Source organism: Grampus griseus (assembly GCF_964374135.1).
Source record: "Grampus griseus genome assembly, chromosome: 2".
In the NCBI taxonomy this organism is placed as follows: domain Eukaryota; kingdom Metazoa; phylum Chordata; class Mammalia; order Artiodactyla; family Delphinidae; genus Grampus; species Grampus griseus.
Window position 1 is genome coordinate 15,523,097 of NC_139018.1, and position 26,584 is coordinate 15,549,680.

General features: G+C 42.9%; 1 protein-coding gene across 2 annotated transcripts in view; it reads left to right on the forward strand.

Annotated features, from left to right (window-relative positions):
- The window catches only part of KCNK10 (potassium two pore domain channel subfamily K member 10), a gene marked incomplete at its 5' end in the record, with an annotated part of 139,860 nt that overhangs the window by 83,720 nt on the left and 29,556 nt on the right, over nucleotides 1–26,584 (forward strand). For both annotated transcript variants that reach the window (XM_082681699.1, XM_082681698.1), the window contains 2 exons: nucleotides 6,082–6,199; nucleotides 18,630–18,790. In XM_082681699.1, coding sequence (XP_082537825.1) covers nucleotides 6,082–6,199; nucleotides 18,630–18,790 — 279 coding nt within the window. The remainder of the gene's footprint in view (nucleotides 1–6,081; nucleotides 6,200–18,629; nucleotides 18,791–26,584) is intronic.

Below are 26,584 nucleotides of genomic sequence, written 5' to 3' on the forward strand. Positions count from 1 at the left end.
ACTCAGGCTCAGTAGTTGTGGCTCGTGGGCTCTAGAGCACAGGCATAGTAGTTGTGGCTCACGGGCTTAGTTGCTCCGCGGCATGTGGGATCTTCCCAGACCAGGGCTCGAACCCGTGTCCCCTGCATTGGCAGGCGGATTCTTAACCACTGCACCACCAGGGAAGCCCCACTCATTTCTTATTGATTGAAACATTCATTTATGAATCGTTTACTGGGTAGGAGCTGGAAGTTCTAACTGACAGGCTAAAAAGGAAATTCAAAAAGGGGTGGAATTAAATTTTCAAATGGGACCCTCTTATCTATAGTATGTTTTTCCTGAAGCTTGAAACTCTCACATGACATGTAGTTTAATTTTTTTCTTTTTGATCCTCAGAAGACCTCTCTGAACTTGGTAGTGGTTGATCTTGTAACTGAACACGTGATGCTCATTAAGTCTGAGATCGTGGCTTAAAATGATGCTGATGTTGGTTGAACCTCTACCCTTATGATCCTTTAAGCCAGACTGTACATGGCTCAGTTTCGTCATTTCATTATCTACGTGCTTGGACACTTCTAATGGGCTGGCTTATCTTCACTTTTGCAGCCTGAATGGAGAGAAAGAAAAACAAACAAACTTAAAAGCAAATGCATTTGATTTTAAAAGGCTTTACTTGAGTTCAAACAGTTAAGATTATTAGAAAATACTTTAGAAAATTAATAATGTTAGAAGTATGAATTCAATCAGAACTATTGAGTTAAAAATGATGCTGTTGGTTCAAGTGATAACAGTCCATTTATACTGGGTTTCCCCTGTAGGTATGTAACCTGAGTTTGTTAATTCATTTTAATTCTGCTTGTTTGCTGGAGTCTTTCTGATGTATATGATCTAGATAGAATCAAACCTCATTCCTGGGGTTGGGGATCCTCTAAAGCCTTACCAGGAGGTTGGTGACTTGTGACAGGCCTTATTTTTCTCCTTCTTACTTCTGGTTTTAAATCACATTCTGGCCCACAGTGCCCATAACAATCCTTATATTTAAAACCACTTCCCCAGGGCATTTGCTTGTATAGCCCACTTTACTGAAGATTTGAGGGAACAGGAGAGGAATTTATATCACACATATGAAGCAAGTTAAAACTGGGTACTAGATGGACCTGCTTTTCAGAAGTCTTGGGCATTGCTGTAACTGAGCTCAGCTGACACTTTGTCTCTTTTGCTTTCCTTTCTTCTTTTTTGGGGGCTTTCTCTCTCTTTTCTCTGTTCCCTCCCTTTCAGGCTATAAAATCAACCTTTCTCCATTTTTATTTATTTATTTTTAATTTAAAATTTAATGCTGAGCCATTAAGCTCTCACCAGCTCCAGCAGACAAATAAAGTTTGGTGCCCCCATGGACATGTTCAGGGAAGTAGTCTAATTACAAATGATCGCTTGTGAGGTCCCTTCTGTCTAAATTCTTGGACGATGACAAGACCTCTCCCTCATCTCTGTCTGGAGGTGAGCACAGGGTCGGGGAGGATGAGTGTGTTCTGGGTACCATATGCAGAGGAAAGGGCAAAACCGTGGCTTTGGGCCAGTCAAGACTTGAATTCTGGCTTCTCTACTTCCTGGCTGTGTGACCTCGGGCAAGTTCCTTAACTTTCCTGAGCCTCTTTCCTTATCTCGAAAGAGCGATAATATTCCATAAAGTTCTTGCAAGTTGTAGAAAGAATAAAATTGAATAACACACAAGTTGTGGAAGGGATAAAATGGAAGAACACTTCTAAAACACCTGCCTCAATGTAGACACTCAACAAATGTTAATTTCCTTTCCTTTCAACCGATAGACACTTTCCTTCAGGGTTACATATGTAAACATTAAATATTTATAAATTGCATAATTCAAAGAAAAGAAACTTGAAAAGGAATCTTACTTTGGATTTTTTGATGAAGCAAATAATTATCCCTGCCTGTCTTTGCTGCAGATCTGTATTTTTATACGCAGCAGTTGGTCTGCTTAGGATACTTATGTGTAATTCTCAGCACAGTGAGACCTGATTGAACCCAAACTCTTTTTGCAGCTTCATAGAAGTTGTAAATATTAGGTATTGATGGTGTGATCTGTGGCTACCTAAGCGACTGGGGTCTGGAGCTGTCCCTGAGGTATTATTTCCAGGTGGTCCCATCAGAGCTGAATATACTATGAGGCTATAAACACTAGTTAAGGCCTGTGGCTTGGTCTGATGGTGCTCAAAGTATAGTGACAATGGGTATTTTACCAGCAGAAAGGACTTGGCATCTGTCTTTTCTCTAAAGCAGAGAATTGCATAGCCCCCGATGAATAAGTGATCCCTGTAGATTAGGCCGATTTAAACCACAGGCAAAGACACATCCCATGCAGCTGGATTTGAAATTCTGGGGTGCCAGCGTTTATCTTAGAAACAGTGGCCAGTATAATATTTCATGTTCTTAGAGGCAGGAAAGAATAAACTAAAGACTTAAACAAAAGAGATTTTTTCTTTTGTCCAATAAGTTGTCTAGGGGGTTTGCAACAGAAACCATATGTGGCCCACAATTACTATCCGACCTTTTCTGGAAAAGGGTTGATCCCTGGTTTAAAGAGTTTGAAATATCTCAGATCAATGAAGGCAAAATATTACTAACAATGATTGACTTTTTCATTTGTAATCTAACTTATGGCAACCACTGTCTGCTTGTTTTTTTTGTTTGTTTTGTTTTGTTTTTTGCGGTACGCGGGCCTCTCACTGCTGTGGCCTCTCCCGTTGCGGAGCACAGGCTCCGGACGCGCAGGCTCAGCGGCCATGGCTCATGGGCCCAGCCGCTCCACGGCATGTGGGATCCTCCTGGACCGGGGCACGAACCCGTGTCCCCTGCAGCGGCAGGCGGACCCTCAATCACTGCGCCACCAGAGAAGCCCCTGTCTGCTTGTTTTAACAGAGATTTATGGGCATTATTTAGGATGAATATAATCCCATTGCAGTATTGAATTGTGTCTGGCAATATTCACATGGGGTTATTACAATTTTGTCCAGGGAATGGAGGCTCTAGAAGTAGCTCATATTTCTGTCACCTCCGTCTGAAGCCCCTACCTTCCTCACCACAGCTCACCTGATTGAAATCTCTTGCTACCCTCTCCCCTGTCCTGAAGGAGTTTGGCAGGGTGAGCTCAGGAAGGGCTGCTGAGGAATTTTCCACCTTATTCTGTGCGTGCTGAGAGTAGGGAAGGATTTCCAGCAAGGGAGTGTGTGATCAAAAGCCCGTTAAATGTATGGGTGCAGAAACGTAAGTCCTGGGACGGAGGCATGTTGTGGAGGCTACAAGGTACAAACTGAACCTCCTGGAAGAAATGGGGCCCAGATTAGACCCCGAAGGGTGGGCACCTTTGTGGGAGGGCAAAGCAAAGTTCCAGAAGTATGAGGGGATGTCTCATAGCGTTTCCTGCCCAGGGCTGGAGGCTTTTATAGTATAGTGTGAGATGAGGTTGCAGCATCAATGTGGCCAAGTCACTGGGAATTTTAAGGTGTATGGAATTCCAAATCCGGTAGCCAGTGAGGAGTCATTGTTATTTATTTTTAAAAGGAGCCGTGTGTGTGTGTGTGTGTGTGTGTGTGTGTGTGTGTGTGTGTGTGTGTGTGTGTGTGTGTTGGGGGACAGTGAAATGACAGTCACAAAATTGTCAACTATTTGTTAAACCCTGACACAGTGCTGGGCATTGGGCTCAGCGTATTACATGAATCATCTCATTTAATCCTCACAACGACTCTGTGGGGGAAGGCATTGTTATCCCCAGTTTGCAAATGAGGAAATTTGGGCTTAGAGAGGTTAAAATAACTTGCCCACTCTCTCGCTTTGTCACAGTTTACCCTTCCCCCTCCTCATATCCTGAAGTCCATATATACACTACCAAACATAAAATAGATAGCTAGTGGGAAGCAGCTGCATAGCACAGGGAGATCAGCTCGGTGCTTAGTGACCACCTAGAGGAGTGGGATAGGGAGGGTGGGAGGGAGGGAGACGCAGGAGGGAAGAGATATAGGAACATATGTATAACTGATTCACTTTGTTATAAAGCAGAAACTAACACACCATTGTAAAGCAATTATACTCCAATAAAGATGTAAGAAAAAAAAAGATACATTAAAAAAAAATAACTTGCCCAAGTGTCTGAGGTGATTAACGAGCAGAACCATGACAGTCTGACCCAGGAGCCCAAGCTCTTAACTCCTGAAACAAGCTCAGTGTAAAACATTCCAACAAAACAGAAAAAAAGAGAGTGAAAAGGAACTGAAACCCTGCCTCCCGGGAGTGACCACTTTGGGTGCCAGTCCTTTTAGACATCTTTCTATGTATATGCACAACAAGATGTATGCGTTTTGCATAACTTCTGCCAAGATTGGGTAAATCCTATGTCTGCAAATTTTACATAAATGGCAACATACTATATATGGATTTTTCCCCCCAATTTAAAACTAATTTTCTAATTTTAACAAGTGGATGTATAGTGTTAAAAAACAAAATTCAGGGACTTCCCTGGTGATCCAGTGGTTAAGACTTGGCGTTTCCACTGCAGGGGGCGTGGGTTCCATCCCTGGTCAGGGAACTAAGATCCTGTGTGCCACACGGCGAGGCCAAAAAATTAAAACAAAAACCAAAATTCAACCGAGTAGATTTGAAGATCTAATGGGCTTTATTCAATGATTTATGAATCAGGCACCATCCCATATAGCAGCTAGAGGGGTCCTCCCAGGGGTTGTACAAAATGGAAGGTTTTTATAGGAAGAGAGTGGGGCAAAGGAGCTATTATCAAAAGAAAAGAAAGGATTATATTTTAGGTCAGGACATCTTTGGGGGGAAGAGGGGGGAAGGAATAGCAGGGGTTTTAGCATGCACATTGCCTCTTTTCCTCTGGGGGATGGAGCAGGTCCATGAGACAGGCTGCCTCATTGGTGCTGACCAGACAATTCCAGACTGGTTGATTAAGATTACATTTCTGGATAGACCTAGAAAATATTATATTTAGCGAGGTAACTCAGACAGAGAAAGACAAATACTACATGATATCATTTATATGTGGAATCTAAAGATAATACAAATGAGTCTATATACAAGACAGAAATAGACTCACAGACACAGAACACAAACTTACGGTTACCAAAGGGGAGAGAGAGGGAGGGAGGTACAAATTAGGAGTATGGGATTAACAGATACAAACTACTATACATAAAATAGAGAAGCACAAGGATTCAGCACAGGGAACTATATTCAGTATCTTGTTATAACCTATAATGGAATATAATCTGAAAAACAATAACTAAATCACTTTGTTGTACACCTGAAATTGACACAATATTGTAAATCAACTATACTTCACTAAAAGAAAAGAATAAATAGTAAAAAAAGATTACATTTCTGGGGAAGGTCGTAACTGCAGTAAAGTCAGGTATCAAGTGCAGGTTTGATACCATGGACTTTAGCACAAGTGGTGCCATTTGGGCCTGTGCTTTTCTCTGTAACAATAATATTTCATCGTATGATGGTACCCTCATCCACATAACCAGTCCTTTATAGATCATTGCAGGTTCTGGAGCAAGGAAATCTTAGTAAGCTTTTTTTTTTTTTTTATAAACTTATTTTAAATTGCTTTCTTCTCACACCTTTGGGAAGATCATGTGCCTACATTTATTACTTTAGTTTGTTCACTCATTTCTTATTATTTTTTAAAGCAATCTTTTTTTAAAAACGTATTCATTTTATTTATTTATTCTTTTTGGCTGCCTTGGGTCTTTGTTGCTGAACGCGGGCTTTCTCTAGTTGTGGCGAGCGGGGGCTACTCTGCGTTGCGGTGTGTGGGCTTCTCATTGCGGTGGCTTCTCTTGTTGCGGAGCACGGGCTCTAGGCACGTGGGCTTCAGAAGTTGCAGCACGTGGGCTTCCGTAGTTGCAGCACGCGGGCTCAGTAGTTGTGGCGCATGGGCTTAGTTGCTCCGCGGCACGTGAGATCTTCCTGGATTTATTGGCAGACGATCCTTAACCACTGCGCCACCAGGGAAGCCCCTTGGTAAGCTTTTTCACTGAACCTCATGCTTTCTCACTTTCCTTGCAGCATGCTCTTGACGCTGACAACGCAGGAGTAAGCCCCATAGGAAACTCTTCTAACAACAGCAGTCACTGGGACCTCGGAAGTGCCTTTTTCTTTGCTGGAACTGTCATCACCACCATAGGTATCAATGTATTTGCAAGTATCTTTTCCTCTGCAGGCCCTCCTGAGTAATGGCACTAAAATCAACATTTTGTCCTCATAGAATCCATGGCAGCCGGAGGTTCAAAGGAGGCTGAGGAAACACTGTCAGATTAATGCAGTACTTGTGTGGTGGCTTTCAATAAAAGGCAGAGCAGAATGAAGAATTTCATTTTTCAAAATGAAAGACTAGGGAAACTTTCGTTTGAAAGGACCTCATGGAAAGGTTAGGGTAAAAAATGAACCTCTGAACGATCAGTTGAACTCTGATTGCTCAGTTGAGCTCAAATTCTTTTTTAAAAAGTGTACTTTTTATTGACGTTATACATTAAACAGCCAAACTGTGTTCCACAAAGTTTGTTATGTAAAACAGCAGTCTCTGCCCCTCTCCTCTTTTTTCACCTCCCCTGGGGCAACCCCTTTCATTTCTTTTGCATGATTATTTTGATATTCATCTCCATGTCTTTAAATGTCACATTGGTATTACACTTCCCGAATTTTATTTTAGAGGTGATTTCTTGACTTCCCATTGTGGAAGATGAGGAATCAGTTCTCATTTTCCTCCCCACGCCACTGTAGAAGGGCTCTCTTCCCGTCCTCTTTCCTTCCCAGTATAGTTTAATTAGATCAAAAGTGAATGTGAGTAGTTGCATTATTTTGCTAGGTAAATGCTCCCCTTTCAACTGATCGTAAGGCGAGCTATGATTACTTCCTTCCTGCACCAATTTTTGTCTTTTGTCAATTTTTGTGTGTGTCTTTTTTCTTATACTTGGGGAGTTTTGTATTTTTGCCATAGGGATTAAACGATTTGTCATAGGGGTTAACTTTATAATTGTAATCGCATATAATAACCTTAGTGTTCTATTCTTTAAGTAGTATCTATTAGTTCCTTATTATGGGTGATGACATCTCTTCTCTTTCTCCACCACACAATTTTAGTTGACACCATCCTTCTAATGTTTACTTTTACATTATTAAATATGCTTAGGCTTCTATTAGAAGAATTGCCCACTTTAATAACTCTTGGCTCTCAATTATTATATATAATGCAGTCAGGGAACTTACTCAGCATCTCAACTTCTTTTCTTCTTCCACTATCAGTTATTACTCATTGTATCATTCTGTAACATCAGGGTGTATGTTTCACATTCTGCTATTCTGTTCTGCTACCTGGGCACTCCCATTTGTTTTAGTCATAGTTCTACAGTTAAGTATTGTCGCTGTTCATCTCTAGCCCTGGTTTTCATCACGGTTTTGCTATAGTTGTTGTCACCATCACTTGCTTGGCTGAAACTCTTCTTCAGGTAGTTGCCTTAAGAATGGCTCCAGGGAGCAATATTCCCTGGGTTCTTGTGTTGTTCAAAATGGTCTTATACTTGGAGGGCAGTTTGGCTGGAAATGAAACCCTTGACTCACATGTTCTTTTTTAAGGATCTTGTTGGATCTCCACTTTCTCCCAATGCTTATGTTGCTGTGGAGAAACCTGATGCCAGACAATTTTTTCCCTTTTACAAGTGACTTGATCTTTCTGCTCAGCTACTCAAAAGATTATTTCTTTATCTTTCATCTGATAACACTACCAGGTTTTGTCCCTTTTATTTCAGGAAAGTTTTCTTGATTGCTATTTTTAAACATTTTCTCTGCTGTATGATTTTGGTTCTGTTCTTTGGGAATTCCAGTTATACATCTATCATCACTTCTTTGCTTGTCTTCTATGTCTAGTGTTTTCCCTCTACTCCTTTTTATCTTTAAAATTTGGTTTTCAACTTGTTAGTATTATCTTCTTTTTTTTGTTATTTTTTCACAGTGCCTACTCTGCCATGTGCTTCTTCTGATTTTGTTTTCATTTTTATGAGCATTAGGGGACTTTTTTCTTTCCTACTTTTTCCCTGCATTCTATTAGCTCGGCTCGCATTTCATCTGCACTTGTTGTCTCACCATTTCCTCCCTGATTTCTTGCATCTTTGTGGTTTCTCTGTGATGATTCTTAGAGGTGATTACTTCATAGTTGTTTACACTTTTCGTCTGGTTGGGGCAACATTTTTCTGCTGAGTGTCTCACATTCACTGGTAAGTTTTGCTGCTCTTTCACATTTTTTAAAAACGGAAGCTTTATATTTATGCTGGGCCAGTTTCTCTCTTTTTAATTTTTTATTATTTTTTTGGCTGCGTTGGGTCTTTGTTGCTGTGTGTGATCTTCCTCTAGTTATGGCGAGCAGGGGCTGCTCTTTGTTGCGGTGCATGGGCTTCTCATTGCGGTGGCTTCTCTTGTTGCGGAGCACAGGCTGTAGGTGCATGGGCTTCAGTAGTTGTGGTGTGCAGGCTCAATAGTTGTGGTTCGTGGGCTCTAGAGTGCAGGCTCAGTAGTTGTGGCGCACAGGCTTAGTTGCTCCGTGGCATGTGGGATCTTCCCGGACCAGAGTTCAAACTCGTGTCCCCTGCATTGACAGGCAGATTCTTAACCACTGTGCCACCAGGGAAGTCCCTGGGCCAGTTTCTTTTTCACATACTTGATACCAAATGAACTGGATATTCCTGGACCAGCTCTCTGCTGAACGTTTCCATGGGCTGGGGAGAGCAGAGCAGGGAGAAGCAGGTAACCTTTCTGGTAGCACATGCCAAGACTCTCCTCTTTCCTGTTGTCAGAGAGACAGAGTGCTTCCTGCAAATATGGCCCATCTGTGTTATTCTCTGTATAGCTCTGCCTCTTCTATTTTTCTGGATCAGATCAAGTTTAGGGGGGCTTCTGGTGCTCTCCCTCTTCACCCTACATTCCATACTTGGTACATATAGTGTTATCTTTTTTGAAGTTCAAGGTGAGACACTCACTTTCATAACTGGATTTTTGCAGGGACTTTCTGAGAGTTGCCACCTGTGGACCCTCTCATCATTCTCTGTACTTCTTCTCTGTATTATTTTCCCATATTGCTTCTGTGCAATCTCATCTTCTTTTGGTAATCCTTACGTATATTTTGGAATCTGTAGATTGCATCCCTCTCCCAGCTCTGCTGAAAAAGAGTTTGAGAGTTATCTGCCCTCATTTACTAGTGAGGTAGTGAAGTCACACTACAATAAAAATTCTCATTCAGAAGAATGGGAGACACACAACAGTCACCGGTTCATAGCAATGTTGGACACACAGTGGGATGCTCTTCTACCCTCGAAGTGGGAGGATTCCTTCATTAACATTTGTTTATACGCTTTGGGAGGAAATCTCTCTCATAGCTCAAGTCTCTCAAATCTCGTAGCTCTCTGAGGCCCAGCTCTGCCTTCTGGGAGGTTTTTCCCTCTCCCTTACTTCTTGGTGTTGGAGAGTATGCCTTTTGGGGGGATGCATCTTTGACGATTGACTTCCTATTGGCACAAGTTTCAGAAGCTAAGCGTTGTTTAGAGGCATAGGATTCTGTTTATGGTTGTAGACCTCCTCTTTAGGGCCTGTGTTATTTTTACATCGGTGCCATGAAGAAAGTTATATGCATTAAGAAAACTAGAGTCAGAGAGAATTGTCATTCCTTTTTAGAAAGCCTCTTAATCATGTGATGTACTAGGTTCACGCTTGCAAGTCTGCAAATACATTAAGATCAACTATGACAAGTAGTAGAGGTGTGCATTACACTGGTGAGTCTAGGGCCTAGAAACCTTTCAGACACTCCAGACCAGATTAGGTCATATTTGTCCTCAATCCCACAGCATCCAACAAAGGAAGCAGGGTGATACGGCGCCATTTGGTGTAATGGCAAACAGTGCTATACACTTCAGCATCCCCCGAGGGCATCACTGTAGTAGAGCAGAGAAGACCAATGTCAGGTTAGATTGTGTTCAGTGGTCTGGTTATTAAGATGGGGAAATGTGTCATGTGTTTCAGGGGGATTTATAGTAAAATCATTGAAATTGAGAAAGTCTAGGCCACTTCAAGAAGTACATTTTGGAAAGTGCACCTCCAGTGCCCAGTATTGGACACATGAGACCTTCGTGTATATTAAACAAAAAAGAAAATTCTAATATTCTTATTTTTATAAAATGGCTAAATCAGTGGCCTATATGATGCACTGAAAAACACTATAGCTACATTGGGATGCGCACCCATTTATCGTGTTAACTCATTAAGCTCCCAAGGGCTTGGTTTATTGAACAGCTGTGTTCACTGACCCACATGACATTATGTAACTGAGGAATGGTGGTTCCAACCGCCTAATGAGGAACATTTGACGTGTAACGTCTTCTGCCCCTTTTAATGTGCTTACACTGGAATCTTTGAGTTTGTGCAAATGACTCAGTTTCTGCTGCTTGGCACCCATTCACTTACTCACTCTTGTCCTGATAACCATTTCCCTAATGGTCCCCTTCCCCACACTTGGCCCCCAGGCCACAGGGGAAGAATCATCTTGTCTAGACTCAGAAATCCAGTGCCTTTTGTTTACAATAACCAAGACATGGAAGCAACCTAACTGTCCATTGCCAGATGAATGGATGAGGAAGACGTGGTACATATATACAACAGAATACTACTCAGCAATAAACAAGTATGAAATAATGCAGCAACATGGATGGATCTAGATATTGTCATACTAAGTGAAGTAAGTCTGAAAGAGAAGGACAAATACCATATGATGTCACTTACATGTGGAATCTAATACATGACACATATGAACCTTTCTACAAAACAGAAACAGACTCACAGACATAGAGAACAGACTTGTGGTTGCCAAGGGGGAAGGGGGTGGGGCAGGGATGGACTGGATATTTGGGGTTAGTAGATACAAGCTATTACATATAGAATGGATAAGCAACAAGGTCCTTCTGTATAGCATAGGGAACTATATTCAATATCCTATGATAAACAATAATGGAAAAGAATATAACAAAAAGAATGTGTGTGTGTATATATATATATATATATGTAATTGAATCACTTTGCTGTACAGCAGAAATTAGCACAACATTGTAAATCAACTATACTTAAATTAAAAATGTGAATTAAAATTAGATTAGAACCATAAAAATAAGAAATCCAGTGCCCTGCATGTGCGTGGCCACAACCCTGAGTTCAGAGACAGACATGAGATCTGGATTAGGCCAATAAGCAAGTCAATTCCTGGGCTTTTGCTTGAGCTTTGGAGGAAGTGACTTCTCTTTCTTACTGGATGTAAATTGGGAAAAGGATAAGCCTGGGACCCTACCATTCATTTTTGTCCCTTGAGGGTTTTTCTGCCTAGAATTCAGCTAACAGTAAAGAAGCAGATTAACAGAAGAGGAGTGATAAGCGGGGTGCAGCTGGCATCCTTTGAGCTTGGAATGAAGCTACCCATGAAGAATTAAATAAATATTAAATATCCTGCTATTTACTGGGGTCTGTACATTTCTCTTTTTTCTTAAGCGAGTGTGCATTGGGTTTTATCTCGCCTAAGGCTGAAAAATTCTAACCAATGCACACTTATGGCTCAGAGATCACAGAGGGCCAGTAAGTATCCTCTGACCTCATAGCCAGTGCCTGACCCTGCTGGCCACTGCAGCTGCCATCTCCCACCTTCTTTGGGCTACTTGCTCTTGATTTAAAGTCTCAGAGCTTCCTATTGGGTAAGCCCCTAAGTTCATATGCTGGTATCCTGGCAACCTGGGATGCTGTTGCCTCTATAGTGAGAGGCAGGATGCTGTTTCATATCTGGGCAAAGGACAGAGACCTTTCCCAAAATATGAAAGAAGGTGGAGGCTGAACAGGAAACTACTACAAGACAAGCGTAAATCAAAAACAAACAAAAATAAAACCCAACCCAAACCACAAGTCCACTTCAGTATCATGGCTCAGTGTTAGTGTTAGAGATTGGGTCCTTTACTATTCAATGGAGAAAATGTTATTTTCTCTCTCACTTTGTCTTAATTGAAAAATAATGTGTTGTGAGTTGAACGTCATTTAGCTGGCTAAGTTTTGACTCCAGGGCGGAGGGTCTTTAGAGAGTCATACCAGTAGAGAATTCTAAAGAATACATAAGTACAATGTTAGTAAGAATAATGAAGTGAGGAAATAAGGTTTTTTTCCCCAGTTATTTAGTGGTAAATTCATTCATCACAAGTGGTAGCAAAGCTGATAAGAAAACTAAGAGCCTGCTAATTCTTCCCTTTCTTGCTGAGAAATTTTCCATCATTTAGGACACAGGCAGTAGAGCAGCTGGAGCTGAGGAACGTTTTCATTATTTGTGAAATACGCATACATTAGCATGCTTGCTTGGTTTCACATAATGTGTGACATAATTCGGTAAACATTTTCCCATATTACTAAGGTTCTTCGAAAAACATAAGCTTTGATGGGTTCCATTGGCTCTACTCTCAATGCTGTCATCACATGTTGTTGGAGTCGTACGCAGTTTTTACTTACGTGATGGTGTAACATCACCATGAAAATCTTTCTTCATGAATGGTGATCTTCATCTGTGGCTGTTTCCTTGGAAAGATCCCCCAGGGCTTGCTGTGTCAAAGGGCCTGGACCTTTTAAAGGCTTGCCAAATTGCTCTCCAGAATGACTCTCTTGAGTACTAAATACTATTCAGACACAGAAGAATGTGCTCATTATTTAGAATGTGTTAGAGAGATCTTAGGAATAATAGTCTTTTCCTGAAAAGCAGTGATATTACTCAGTATCAGAGGTTCCTTTTATATGAAAATATCAAAGCTTCTTTTTTTTTTTTTTTAAATAAGGTTTTCTTGTGCTCAGATATACAGGAAGATCTCCAAGTGTATGGCAAAAGGGAGAACACTCAGGCTCTTTTCCAAACCAGGAGCCATGCCAGAAGACTAGACTGCTGTCTTTGTTGAGGTCACTGTGCACCCTGTTCCCTTTCTCGGTAACTAATTCTGATGTGAGAAAGTCCCACCTGCCTCAATTGTTGACTCTGCTGGTGGGTCTCCAGCAACTAGCTTTTCTAAGCTGGAGGAATACTCCTGTGTGCAGATTCTTTCCCACAAACCATCACGTGTGGAAGGGCAGAAAATGATTGCGTTCTCACCAACAGCTATGGAATGCAATTAGATGTCATCTTGGAGTCTTTTTTTTTTTTTTTTTTTGTCTTGGCCGCACTGTGTGGCATGTGGGATCTTATTTCCCTGATCAGGGATGGAACCCATGCCCCCTGCAGTGGAAGTGCAGAGTCTTAACTGCTGGGCTGCCAGGGAATTCTCCATTTGAGGCATTTTTGGATTAAGTCACTTGGCTCTACCCATATCCTAGAGAGCCCCTCATCAGGTCCCAGATGGTAGTCAGTAACTGTGTTCCTTGCCTGGTGGCCTCAGTTAAGAGCTGTACTGGCCAAGGTACCGAGGCAGCTATTTCTACTTGACTAGCACTTGGATTGGACGTTTAGCCCATGGCTTTGGGCATAGCTGTCACTGCGGCTAACACTTACTGGGTGCTTACTAGGTGCCAGGAACTGTGCTCCACATACGTTATCTCACTTAGTTTCACGTTAACTGCATGAGGTAGGTACTCTTATTTGCCTTATTTTACTAATGAGAAGACTGAGACCCAGGGATGTCAAATAGCTTGTTCAGTATCTCAAGGTCGGTAAGCCATGGAGTCTAGCTTTATTCACCAGGACCAGCTACATAAGGCACAAGGCCCAGTGCAAAATGAAAATTCAGTCTTTTGCTAAAATAAAAAGATTAAGAAGGACAAAATGGCAAGGGCAGAGCGTTAAACCAAGCATAGGGCCCTTCTGAGTATGGGGCTCCGTGTGACTGCACAGGCCACACGCCCATAAATGCACAGACAGTAGGCTTTGAGAACATGTACTCTAAACCAAATACCAGAGCTGAGTAGCACATGGTTTGCCCAAGATTTGACTTTGGCATGTAAACAGCAAATGGAAGAGTTTCATGTGCACCACTCAGGCCTGAGTCCTCTTGAAACACCAGCTTTGTCTTTGGAAAGGGCTTGGGCTGTTTTCTAGCCAGGGGTGACCAGAGCTAAGCACTACCTTGGCCCTTCTCGTTCACAACAGAATGTTCTCTCTGGGCTGGTCATCTCCTGCCAAAAGTCACCAGAAGCCAGTTGGTGGAGGAGCTCCCGGAACTTCTTCTGCTTTATTTTCAATCCAGTTCTAATGTCCTGGGCTAGTTCTTCCTGACCATCTGCCTCTCACTTCCCAGCCTTTGCTGCCCCATCGATACCCACACCCCAAATCCAGCTGTGGGCCCACCCAAGCCACTGAGTCAGCCCAGCCTGGGGCACAGGCATTTTGTCTTTTGTCCTGGTGCTATAGGAGAACAATGGAGTTTCCGGAGGGAAAATAGGAACCAACCCTGTTTACTCCTGGGGCTTAGTTTTCCTGGAGACACATAGCTTAGAAACATTCCTTCCCACAGAAAACCTGGGGCAAGATGATAATTGTGGATCCTTACTGAGGGCTTATTCTTTGCATCATGCTTCACATGTATTTAATCTCCACAGGTTACTCATGCTTCACATGTAACTCTTTAAGCTATAAAGTAGGTGCTATTAATAGCTCCATCATTCAGTCACGGAAAGCAAGGCAGAAAGGTAAATTGCCGAAGATCTGAGAGTTCGTAAGTGGAAGAATCAGAACAGGAATCCCCGCAGTCTCGAGTTCTAGAGCCACTGTTACACCTTACTTCAAAGTTCTATCAAGCCTTCTGGAAGGATGGGCAGGGAAGTCTAGCAGGCCCAGTACAAATAGAGGCAAAAATCCGGGAATGTGGCCCTCTTGTTGCCTCCTGTTTAGAACAAAGCTCTAAAATGTAGCTTCTGGAAATTTCTCAGAGTAACAGGGTTGAGGGTCAAACTGGAGAACCGTCTTTCCATATAGTTCATCGGAGGCAGGGGACACAGATACACACACACACACACACACACACACACACACAATACAGCATTACTCAAGAACAGCAATTATTTTATGTCCGATGTGAGGTAATGGCCTGAAATATAGTTAAAGACTGATTTTGTTACCAAGTCCAAGCTTGCTCCGCTTGCCGCACGACAGGCCAATAAATCAGAGATGAGGTGTTGAGGCAAGGAATAATGACTTTGACTTTGTTCAGAAAGGCAGACCGAGAAGATGGCAGACTAGTGTCTCCAATAAACCATCTTATCGGGGTTTAGATGCCAGTATAGCCTTGCAAATGTTCCCTGAAACGGCCAGCCTTAGGGTGGGGATGTTTTAATTTCTTCTTTCTTGCAGCCATCCATAGGTGGACAGGGTCTGGATGTTTCGCTGAACAAAGGCACTTGGGTTTAACATTCAGGCAGAGGGGCAGGGTTCCCTGAGGCAGGCCATTGTGTACAGACACTATCCTTTTAGTGAACAAAAGCAACAGGAAGCAAAGGTTAAAGTAAAAGAAACAGATCCAACATGTAGTCAGATTGGCTCTTCCCTGTTACAATTTGAATATTACTTCACTAGTGCCCAAGAACTTTGCTCTAATTTTATTTTAGTGTCTAGTCTGAGAAACACTGAACAAGTAAGGAGCTGATTGTAAGACTACTACTAACCCTTGGCATTGGTATAGCACTTTACAGTTCACTGATTTTCTCCACATTGTCCTTGAACCCCTCTAATACTAGGATTGGGGAGGTGAAGCGAGCCTAAGGCCAACCAGGTAGAAGGAGGTGGTATCGGATTTGAGCCTCATCTTCCCACTTTTCTCTCATGCTCCTAAGATGACACTGGAATGTCCCCTGAGCACAGTCCTTACACAAGTGGTGGGACAGATCCTCTCTAAAAGCTGGAGGAAGGGGTGCAGCCCCTGTTAGGGCTAATAAGAGGCCTATTAAGCAGGTGTAAAGCCTCAGTTTGTCTGCCTGTGTCTGCAATGTGCTTCTTTCTGAGATATTCAGACTAAAGGAAAACGTATATTCCTTGACAGTAATCAGGCAATTATGAAACAGTCAAGCAAGAGTGATAAATGTTTCCACAAATTACCAGAATAATTCCAAGAGTCACCATAACTCTGCATAAAGTGGAGCTATATAGGCACATTTATTCCTTTTTTAATAGGGCTATCTTAATGTAAATTGGATTATTCTAGACGGAAATGCTTACAAAATGATTTTGTCCAAGTGAAAACACTTGAAAAAAGTTCTGAGAGCCTTTGGATTTTTGTGTGTATTTTTGCACAATTAAATCAAAAATCATGGTGAGTAAAAGAAATGCAAGATTAGGAAGGCTTGCCTGAACAGTCATTTAAGAAATAGAAGCTATAATTTAGATGATTTGTGATAAGACGTTTGAATGATTGTGACTGGAAAATTGAAAGGGAAAATAACCAGGTGACTCATCACCTAAAGGCAGAAAGCAACAGTGAGTTCTCCAGGCCTGTAAGAGGATGAATGATGGACCAACCATCAACATTATCTTTACTCTGTTGCATCCCCCACATGCCAGTAAGCCACGAGCCCAATAACTCACTTCTTGCCTGGATTTAGAAATAGGCTCCACAGGAGTTGCCCTACATGGGAGAATAGTTAGGTGACTATCTAGACACTAGTTAGCATAATGTTGCAAGATTCATTGGCATGAAAGTGAGTAACAAGTAATTTAGAGTCTCATCTCTGTGTAATTTGTGCTAATGCTATAAGCCTTTTTCTTCCAGCACCACTTTCTTCAGTCCCGTCATACAGAGTAAGCCGAATACTCACTAGACGTGAGTTACCTACGTAATTGCAGAACTCTTGAGAACGCAGGTGTTGGTGTTTTCAAAGCACTATTTGAAATAACATATGAATAGACCTGGCTACAAAAGGATTCTTTTGTATTTAAACATCCATTCCACCAGCAAACATTTATTTAGCACCTGATAATCCTTGGTGCAAGAAGTGGGTGGGATATCATCCACCCTGGTCAGGATGGCCATTGTCAAAAAGTCTACAAACAATAAATGCTGGAGAGGGTGTGGAGAAAAGGGGACCCTCTTGCACTGTTGGTGGGAATGTAAATTGATACAGCCACTATGGAGAACAGTATGGAGGTTCCTTAAAAAACCAGAAAGAGAAATACCATACGACCCAGCAATCGCACTACTGGGCATATACCCTGAGAAAACCATAATTCAAAAAGAGTCATGTACCACAATGTTCACTGCGGCTCTATTTACAATAGCCAGGATATGGAAGCAACCTAAGTGTCCATAGACAGATGAATGGATAAAGAAGGTGTGGCACATATATACAATGGAATATTATTCAGCCATAAAAGGAAAAGAAATTGAGTTATTTGTAGTGAGGTGGATGGACCTAGAGTCTGTCATACAGAGTGAAGTAAGTCAGAAAGAGAAAAACAAATACCATATGCTAACACATATATATGGAATCTAAAAAAAGAAAGGTCATGAAGAACCTAGGGGCAAGATGGGCATAAAGACGCAGACCTACTACAGAATGGACTTGAGGATATAGGGAGGGGGAAGGGTAAGCTGGGACAAAGTGAGAGAGTGGCATGGACATATATACACTACCAAACGTAAAATAGATAGCTAGTGGGAAGCAGCCGCATAGCACAGGGAGATCAGCTCAGTGCTTTGTGACCACCTAGAGGGGTGGGATAGGGAGGGTGGGAGGGAGACACAAGAGGGAGGAGATATGGGAATATATGTATATGTATAACTGATTCACTTTGTTATAAAGCAGAAACTAACACACCATTGTAAAGCAATTATACTCCAATAAAGATGTTAAAAAAAAAAAAAAGGAAGTTGGTGGGAGGAGAGGCAGGGCTCAGTTGATACGGAGTTCCCAGGAAAGAGAAAAAGAGATCCGGGCAGAGCTAACCATCACTGTCAGCGTGAGTAAGAGCACAAAGTCTTCCCTCCTCCACTCTTTACTGTTTTCCCAGGGTAGGGCTGTACGATCCATGGGTCCTTTCTGAATTTGTACTAGACCACACATCCTCCTTAATGTGGAGCACCCATCACCCTAAGAAGGCAAATGCTGGAGACACCCACAGCCTGTCAGGTGGAGGGGATGGCCATGGGATGAGGCTGTAAGGGAGAAGCTGTTTTTAAATCTAAAAAAGGCAATGCTGAACACTTCTCAGGTGTTCAGCGTCCCTAAACCAGACACATCCTAGATATGTGATGTTTCTGAAATGGGTTGTACCATTTCCCGTCAGAAATGCAATTCTGGGTGACCATAGATTTCCTAAAATGTCATCTAATGAAACACAATAAGATCCTGGAAACCTGGGTCCTTTTGAAAGTATTTACAGGGAGAGAAGGAAGAGAAGCAATGGAACAATGTTCTGAATTTTATAGGGCCTTGGAAATGAAGTTCTGCTCCTAAAACTCATGAAGTGGAGGGGTGGGGGGGAAAGAAGAAACCCTTTAAGAAGTCCGGATTCTTTCATTCAGTGCTGTAATTTCTCTGGCGCCTCACCATTCTCCCTCTCTCTTTTTAATATTTCTCACCAGGGTATGGGAATATTGCTCCAAGCACTGAAGGAGGCAAAATCTTTTGCATTTTATATGCCATCTTTGGAATTCCACTTTTTGGTTTCTTATTGGCTGGAATTGGAGACCAACTTGGAACCATTTTTGGGAAGAGCATTGCAAGAGTGGAGAAGGTCTTTCGAGTGAGTACTGCCATCTATTTAAACCCTAACCTCTGTGATCCAGTTGGCTTTAGCCTGACAGGATCCAGAAGGAATTACCAGGGTGTTCTTGTATCATTATCACTTTTAATGGAATAGTTCAGTGTTATGGTCGTATTTTTATTTTTGGCCCATGGTAGTCACAGGTACTGTGCCTAAACTCTTGTCGGTCTTCCTGGAATCACAACACAAGAGGGTTAAGTATAGATTTGCCAATACAGATTTTCTGAAGAGGTGAGGCATACGCAATTTCTTATGAAAGGTGGAAGATGGGTTCCTTAGTGTGTTGGCAATAAAGTAGAGAATTGTAAATCCATCCATTTTGTTATTGGAGCTCCTTCATTTTATTTCCAAGCACAGCATCTTCAGGCTGATCCTGGCTTCTAAGACCTCTTCCAGAAGCCTGCATCTTCTAGACATTGCTCTGTGCTATGTATCTGTCTCTTCATGGCCCCCCCCTCCTCCCACTGCTGAGCGCTCCATCAGCAGTAGTACACTAACATACTAATTCATACTAAGGTGTTGATGATTGCTATTGCCTTAATTAGGTTTTTCCTCTTGAGAATACTCACCTTTAAACAAGGGACAAAAATCTCAACTCAAGGAATTTATTTTCTACAGATGGCATTCCTGGCATCAGTGACAGGCATGTGGAGCAGAGGTGATTGGACTGGGGTTTCCAAAGCCCTTTAGCTCACACCTGTTCACATAGTTTAACAGAACATCAGTTTTACTTAGGTGTTAGGTCATTTCTGCTCTCCTTCTCAGTTTTGACATAAGTCTCAAGTCTTTCGAACCTTCTTCAGGGAATTATTTCTTATGATGACTTCATATTTGAAAATGATCATTTGAGATCTTTTTCAGAATCTGGCAATGATGGGCAAAGATAGATCAGTGGTAAGTTCTAAGGCTGCGCTTGTTTTCCCCTCTGAGACAAGAAATCATGACATAAACTTCTCTTTAGAAGAATGCAAGGTAGCTCTCCCCTCGAGAGCTACCAGTTTCAGAAATTCTAGTAGAGTTGAGTGGAGGAATAAGGCACTAGAGCTGGCTTAGAGCCATCTTCTATAAGCTCAGTGATCTTGGGTAAGCTGCCTCAGTTTACTCATCAGCAAAATGGGATGGAATTTGAATTTAAGGTCTGGGTGATGATTAAATGAAATAATGTATGGAAAAGAGCTTGGTATAGGGCCAGACACAGAGTTCAGTGTTGCTGTGTGTCTGTCTCCTGAAAGAAGCACTTGTTGGCAGGCTAGCCACCCATTCAAATTTCATGAGTCGCTCGGTGACATGGGGGTTTTCCTGGAATATTCTACAGTCTTTGCCCCAAAATGCTGGCTGGCCTCATTAGAACATGCACCTGGGCCCCTTGGTCACCATGGAAACCATCAGTGCTCAGCTTCTGTGCTTCTCAGATGCTCATCTCCCTAAACCAGATGTGGCAACCTTGTCTCCAAGAGCAGTTTTGAACTTCTCAGAGGTACCCTTTTAGCCGTGGCCTCTTGGCTTCTGATTTAGAGAAAAATGAATCTGGCGGATTAAACACTCTGAAGAACAGGAGTCAAATGGAGAAATGACTGATCTGGAATTTCTATTTTTATATAGCTTCTCTAGATCTGAGTTTATTTGTAGAAAGAAAGGATCGGACTACAGGCTTTTGAAATCCCCCTTTAGCAAAAATAAAATTTGGTCACTGTATTCTAAATGAGGGAAGAGGTTGCAATCATTTAATGACATCTGCTACCGAAACTGGGGACTTAGTTCCCATACGAATGTTGGACTGCAAGTACAGAGAACTGTTCTTCCCCTTAAAGATGCCTCTCAAATGGATCATTCACAGGACTCTGGGACAGAGCCTTCAAAATCTCGTTTCATTTTTTTTTTTAAGTTTTATTATTTATTTATTTATTTTATTTATTTTTGGCTGCGTCAGGTCTTAGTTGAGGCACGCGGGATCTTCTGTTGCAGTGTGCGGGCTCTTCCGTTGCAGTGTGCGGGCTCTTCCTTGTGGCGTGCGGGCTTCTCTCTAGTTGTGCTGTGGGTTCCAAGAGCATGTGCGCTCTGTAGTTTGCGGCACGAGGGCTCTCTAGTTGTGGCGCGTGGGCTTAGTTGCCCCGTGGCATGTGGGATCTTAGTTCCCCGACCAGGGATCGAACGGGTGTCCCCTGAATTGCAAGGCGGATTCTTTACCACTGGACCACCAGGGAAGCCCCTCATGTTTCATTTCTATGCTGATGGCCCACTCAGGTCCTTGCAGTGCCATCAAAGACTGGGAGTCTTTGGGGAAGGAGCGGCGGTATATTACCGAGTTGGCCGCACACGATGTATGCGTTTGCACAACATTTGGAGGGGGCTGTGGAAGGGGTGTCTGAGTTCCAGGAGGAACACGGGTGCACTTCTGGAAACTACAAACAACTGATTCTGCAGCGGTTTGCTTGCTGCATGCAGTTTTGGTGGAAAATCTCAAAGCTTTTTGCTTTTCATTTAAACTACATCTAAAAAGCCCGTTACCCTTAGGTGATGATTTGAGAACTGAAAATTGTACAAACCAACAAAGCTTGGGGTTGTGAAGTTTTAGTTCCCACCAGGAAGGTTTATTTATTTATTTACCTGCTCACTGATTAAGGCTTTCCATTCATCTGGTGTGTTTTCTCTCAGCTCTAGGAAGGAGAGGATTTTTAGTGGAGTAAAGATAGAATATAAAATCTAGGTGCCTATATTCTGAGGTGATATGATTTGGTTTCTTCTATACCATTCCAGGTCTGAGCCTCATTTTAAAGAATTGTGGAGACTTACTGTATTATATAGAAATGCCAAAAGCATTCCTGAATACCCGACTGTTGGGGTTTTTATGGGGTGAATAAATGAAAACTCTTTTTTCCCCTCTGGAGTTCAGAACTAATTGAGAAATAGACACAGGAGTCAGATGGAGATTAAAAGGTCAGCTTTATTGCTGATAAGCTCATCAGAGAATGTAGCTTTAGCTTTGATGCCAAAAGGACTTACTAACCATTTTCACCCTGAATTAGAAGAATTTCCCTGCAGTATTAGTTTTCTATTGCTGTGTAACAAATTAGTACAAATGTAGATGCTTAAAGCAACACTCGTTTATTATGTCATAGCTGTGTAGGTGAGACGTCTGGGCAGGCTTGGCTGGGCTCTGGATCTGGGGAAGAATCTGCTTCCACACTCATTCAGGTCTTGGCAAAGAATGGTTCCCTGTGGTTGTAGGACTGAGAGTCCTGTTTCCTTGCTGGTTGTCAGGTGGGAGCCATTCTTACCTTTGAGGTTGCCTGCATTCCTTGGCCTCCATCTTCAGAACCAGCATGGAACCCTTCTTCTATCTCTATGACTTCCCCTCTGCGCTCTCCCGTCATCTGGAGAAAGCACTATGCTTTTAAAGGCTCATGTGATTAGATCAGACCCACGTGGACAATCTCCCTGTCTTTACGTGAACTGTGCCCTATGACATAACAGAGTCATGGGAGTAATCGCTCATCATATCACAGGTTCTGGGGATTAGGGTGGGGCGTCTTCTCTGGTCATTTTAGAAAATCTGCCTCCCACTCCATCTTGGTCGTTGGTAGCACACGCCTCCTCAGTGAGGGCAGGGTCTGCTCCACTGACCTTACTACATCATAGAGAGCAAAACAGTGCAGCTCTCCGCAGCAGATGGTTTCAAACAAGAGATGAAAGAGGCTGAGCCGAGGGAGCTCGGTCCCTTCTGCTGAGTCCACTGGGTGAGCCGCTGTCTGGCTGAGCAGCAGGGGTAGAGATAGGGAGTGTTACTCTAGCTGGAGTCCTTCTACATGGAACGTGAAAATGGACATTGCCCCCAGCGTCGATTTACAGTGGGTGAAGAATGTGACACTTACTTATCTCGCATAGCAAGAAGGCTAGAGGAAGATTGTTTCTGGTTTGGTGCATCAGTTTCCCAGTGACAAGTTAAGGATTCTGGTGCCAATTCCAATGTGTGGATTCTTCCACACACCACCAAGTAATTCTCTGGCACCAGCTGGGTGTCCTACAGTTCAACTCAATTCTGACACTATCTGTCTGGAATTAGCATCAGATCCCACAGGTTAAGGGCTCAGTCCTACAAGCCTGCCCTCCCCTTTAGATGCCAATTGCAAGTTCAGCTTGTTACCCATGCTTCTGATGAATAGCTAAAAATCAGAGGTTCCCACAGCATCTTCCTTCCTTGGGTTCAATTAATTTGTTAGCGTGGCTTACAGAACTCAGGAAACCAGCTTATTCACTAGATTACTGGTTTATCACAAAGGATATTTAAAGATATGAATCAAAAGTGAGATGAAGAGATACACAGGGAGAGGTCCAAAAACCATGGAGCTTCTGTCCCCAGGGCATTCGGGGCCTGGCATGGTGGCATGTGGAGTGTTATGGTTCACCAACCTGGACGCTCCCTGAATCTCCTCCTTTTTGAGTTTTGATGGCGGTTTCATCACACAGGCGTGATTGATTCAATCGTTGGCCATTGGTGATCAAATCAACTTCCAGCTCCTCTCCTCTCCTGGGAAATTGGGGGTTGGAGGTGGAGTGGGGGGGGACTGAAAGTTCCAGCCCTCTATTCCTGGTTGGTTTCCCTGGTAACCAACCCCCATCTTTAGGTGATCCCAAAGCCACCTCATTAACATAACAAAAGAACCTTTATGGCTCTCATCACAGGAAATTCCAAGGGTTTTAGGAGCCCTGTGCCAGGAAAGACCAAGACCAAATACATATTTCTTGTTCTCAATCACAACATCCCACGCGTACACCCAGGTTTGTTCTCCTTCTGCTCTGCTGTCCTTGCCACGTTAGCTTTGCGTCCTCAGGCTTGTGACCGCCTTGTTTGCAAGACGGCTGCCTCAGGACCAAATAGCATGTTTTCACTCAACCACATTTAAAAAAATTATTTATATTTATATTGAGGTATATTTGATATACAATACTGTAGGTTACAATATAGTGTACAATACAGTGATTCACAATTTTTAAAGGTTATACTCCATTTATTGTTAAAATAAAATATTGGCTATATTCCCTGTATTGTACAATTATATCCTTGTAGCTTATATATTTTATACATGATAGTTTGTACCTCTTAATCCCCCACCCCTTCCCCCTCCCTCTTCCCACTGGTAACCACTAATTTGTTGTCTATATCTGTGAGTCTGCTTCTTTTTTGTTATATTCACTAGTTTGTTGTAGTTTTTAGATTCCACTATAAGTGATATCATATAGTATTTGACTTTCTCTGATTACTCAACCACATTTAAGGTAAGACAAAAAGGGCTCCTTTTATGGGAGAAAAGTCTTGCCCCAAATTTTCCCTGCAGACTTCCTCTTCTGTCTCATTGGCCGGAAGTGGGTTGCATGACCATTCCTACCTGCAAGGGAGCTTAGGAAGGTGAGTCATTGACAAAGGAGAATGGGGTGGATTGACTTAGACCATTGGTTCTCAGCGTGTGGTCCCTGGACCAGCAGCATTAGTAGCATCCTCTGGGAACTTGTTAGACATGGAAATTCTTAGAGAAGTTGGGGCCCAGCAGTCTGTGTCTGCCAAGCTTTCCAGGTGATTCTGATGCCTGCTAAAGTTTCAGAACCCCAAGGCACAGAGGAGTCGTGTTTCATCTCCGGCTGTGATGAACAAAGTTAGAATTCTGGGAGCAAAGGAGAAGTTGGGGTAAGCAAATGACAGCATCTGCCACGGGTGTCATTGAACTGCTAGCCACACGGACCACTCACAGCGATGCCGCCTTCTCTCCCCCTTACGTATCGATAAATTCGGTGGCCTTTGGGATCCTTGACTGACGAGAGGCTAACTTATACGATACCTAACAAACCACCAGCTTACTCACCCCCGTCCCCCAGGTCTGCTGCTGCCTGGGCAATTCTCCAGACTTTAGGGTTTTTTAGGGGAAGAGAGTCAGGCATGGCATGGCTCTTCAGAGCTTTGGCCTCCAGTCACAACCCACTGGCCTGAACAAGTCACACTGCTCTATCGAGAGCCTGGAAAGCATTGTTTGATCTCCAGGAAGGGGGGCGGGGATGGGAAAATAGGTGAGTACTAGTAACGTCATGTGCAGATTCCCTGGGACTACCTGTTGGCTCCGCTCTAGGGTGACAAGCGTCCCTAGAATTTAGATACAGGTGGCCCATGGATCACTCTTTGGGGAACACATCTCCAGTGAAACTCATATAGCATCCAACAAAAGTGGAGCCCCTGATTTGTTGTGACTTGCCTAAAACCACACAGTGAGTTGAGTGAGTGAGCCTGGACTTGGGATAATTTATAATTATTTATATAACATAAAGTAAAAATAATTCTTCCTAGGTTTCCAGCAGGAAATCTGGGCAGTTAGCAAGGAAGGATAATTACTTGGGATTGAGCAGGGATTACTTGGGTTCCAAAGCAGATTTTTTTTTTAATTAATTTATTTTATTTATTTATTTTTGGCTCTGTTGGGCCTTTGTTGCTATGCGTGGGCTTTCTCTAGCTGCGGCGAGCAGGGGCTACTCTTCATTGTGGTGCGCAGGCTTCTCACTGCAGTGGCTTCTCTTGTTGCAGAGCATGGGCTCTAGGCACACGGGCTTCAGTAGTTGTGAAACATGGGTTCAGTAGTTGTGGCTCGCGGGCTCTAGAACGCAGGCTCAGTAGTTGTGACGCACACGCTTAGTTGCTCCACGGCATGTGGGATCTTCCCGGACCAGGGCTTGAACCCATATCCCTGCGTTGGCAGGTGGATTCTTAACCACTGTGCCACCAGGGAAGCCCCCAAAGCAGATTTTGGAAGTGGGCAGCCTCTTCTTCCCCTGCTATGGGCTGGCTCTTTTGCTGGGCTGGGCCGACTGTCACTTGATAGGATACTGTAGGAAACCTGGTCTGATTTTGGACTGGATCCCATTTTCTTGCTCTGAGCTGGACTTTGGCCTCTGGTAGGAAGCAGCTGCCTTTTTTTTATCTGGCTGATCAGCAGGCTTTCTGATATTATCTCTAAAACCAAGGGACACTTTTTTTCTTCTTTGGCCTCGCTCCCAAGGATACAGCAGAAATGTGTATTTGCCTTTGGAACGAAAGGAGCCTGGGTGTAGCTGACAAATAATAACGTGTTACCCTAGGCTTATCGGTGCTGTGATAACCTGGGGACTTTAGAACCCACCAAATGCTTACAGCAGGGTGATGACAATCTCAGTCTGGTAATGATGTTCCATTAGTGGGCTAATTGATCACTTTGGATTGCAGGAAGGGGCTGGTGGAGAAAGCCTACGACTCCTGGAGTCCTCTGCCATGTGCCTGGCCTGAGTCAAAGAAAGATTTTGAAGAACACCCTTGGCAGGAGACTTGTTTCTTACAGCGTGTCTTTGAACTAGTCCCCAGCAGCAACGGGGATAACAAAATTATTATTATGTCAAGAAGATAAAAGTCCTTGTTTTCGAAACTGGGTATTATTCTCGGCTCTGTGGGTTCAACTACAATTTCCAATTCCTAGTATTAGTGTAAAAGTTCATTGGGGTACTAGTTATGCACACCAGCATCTTGCCTAAATAGCGGGGGGCCGGGGAGGGCCAGATGGTGGGCTGAGAGCGCCCAAGGGTCTGCATGTGTTTATGTGTGTGTACGTGTGTCTTTCTGCCTCTATGACATGGCCCCACTAGTGCGTACCATATTAAACATGCCTGAGAAATAACCCAGTGGGACTAATGTTACATGAATATTGTGAGTTTATTTTGATCAGAGAGAAGACCCTGGTTTTTAATGTGAACGCTGCTTTC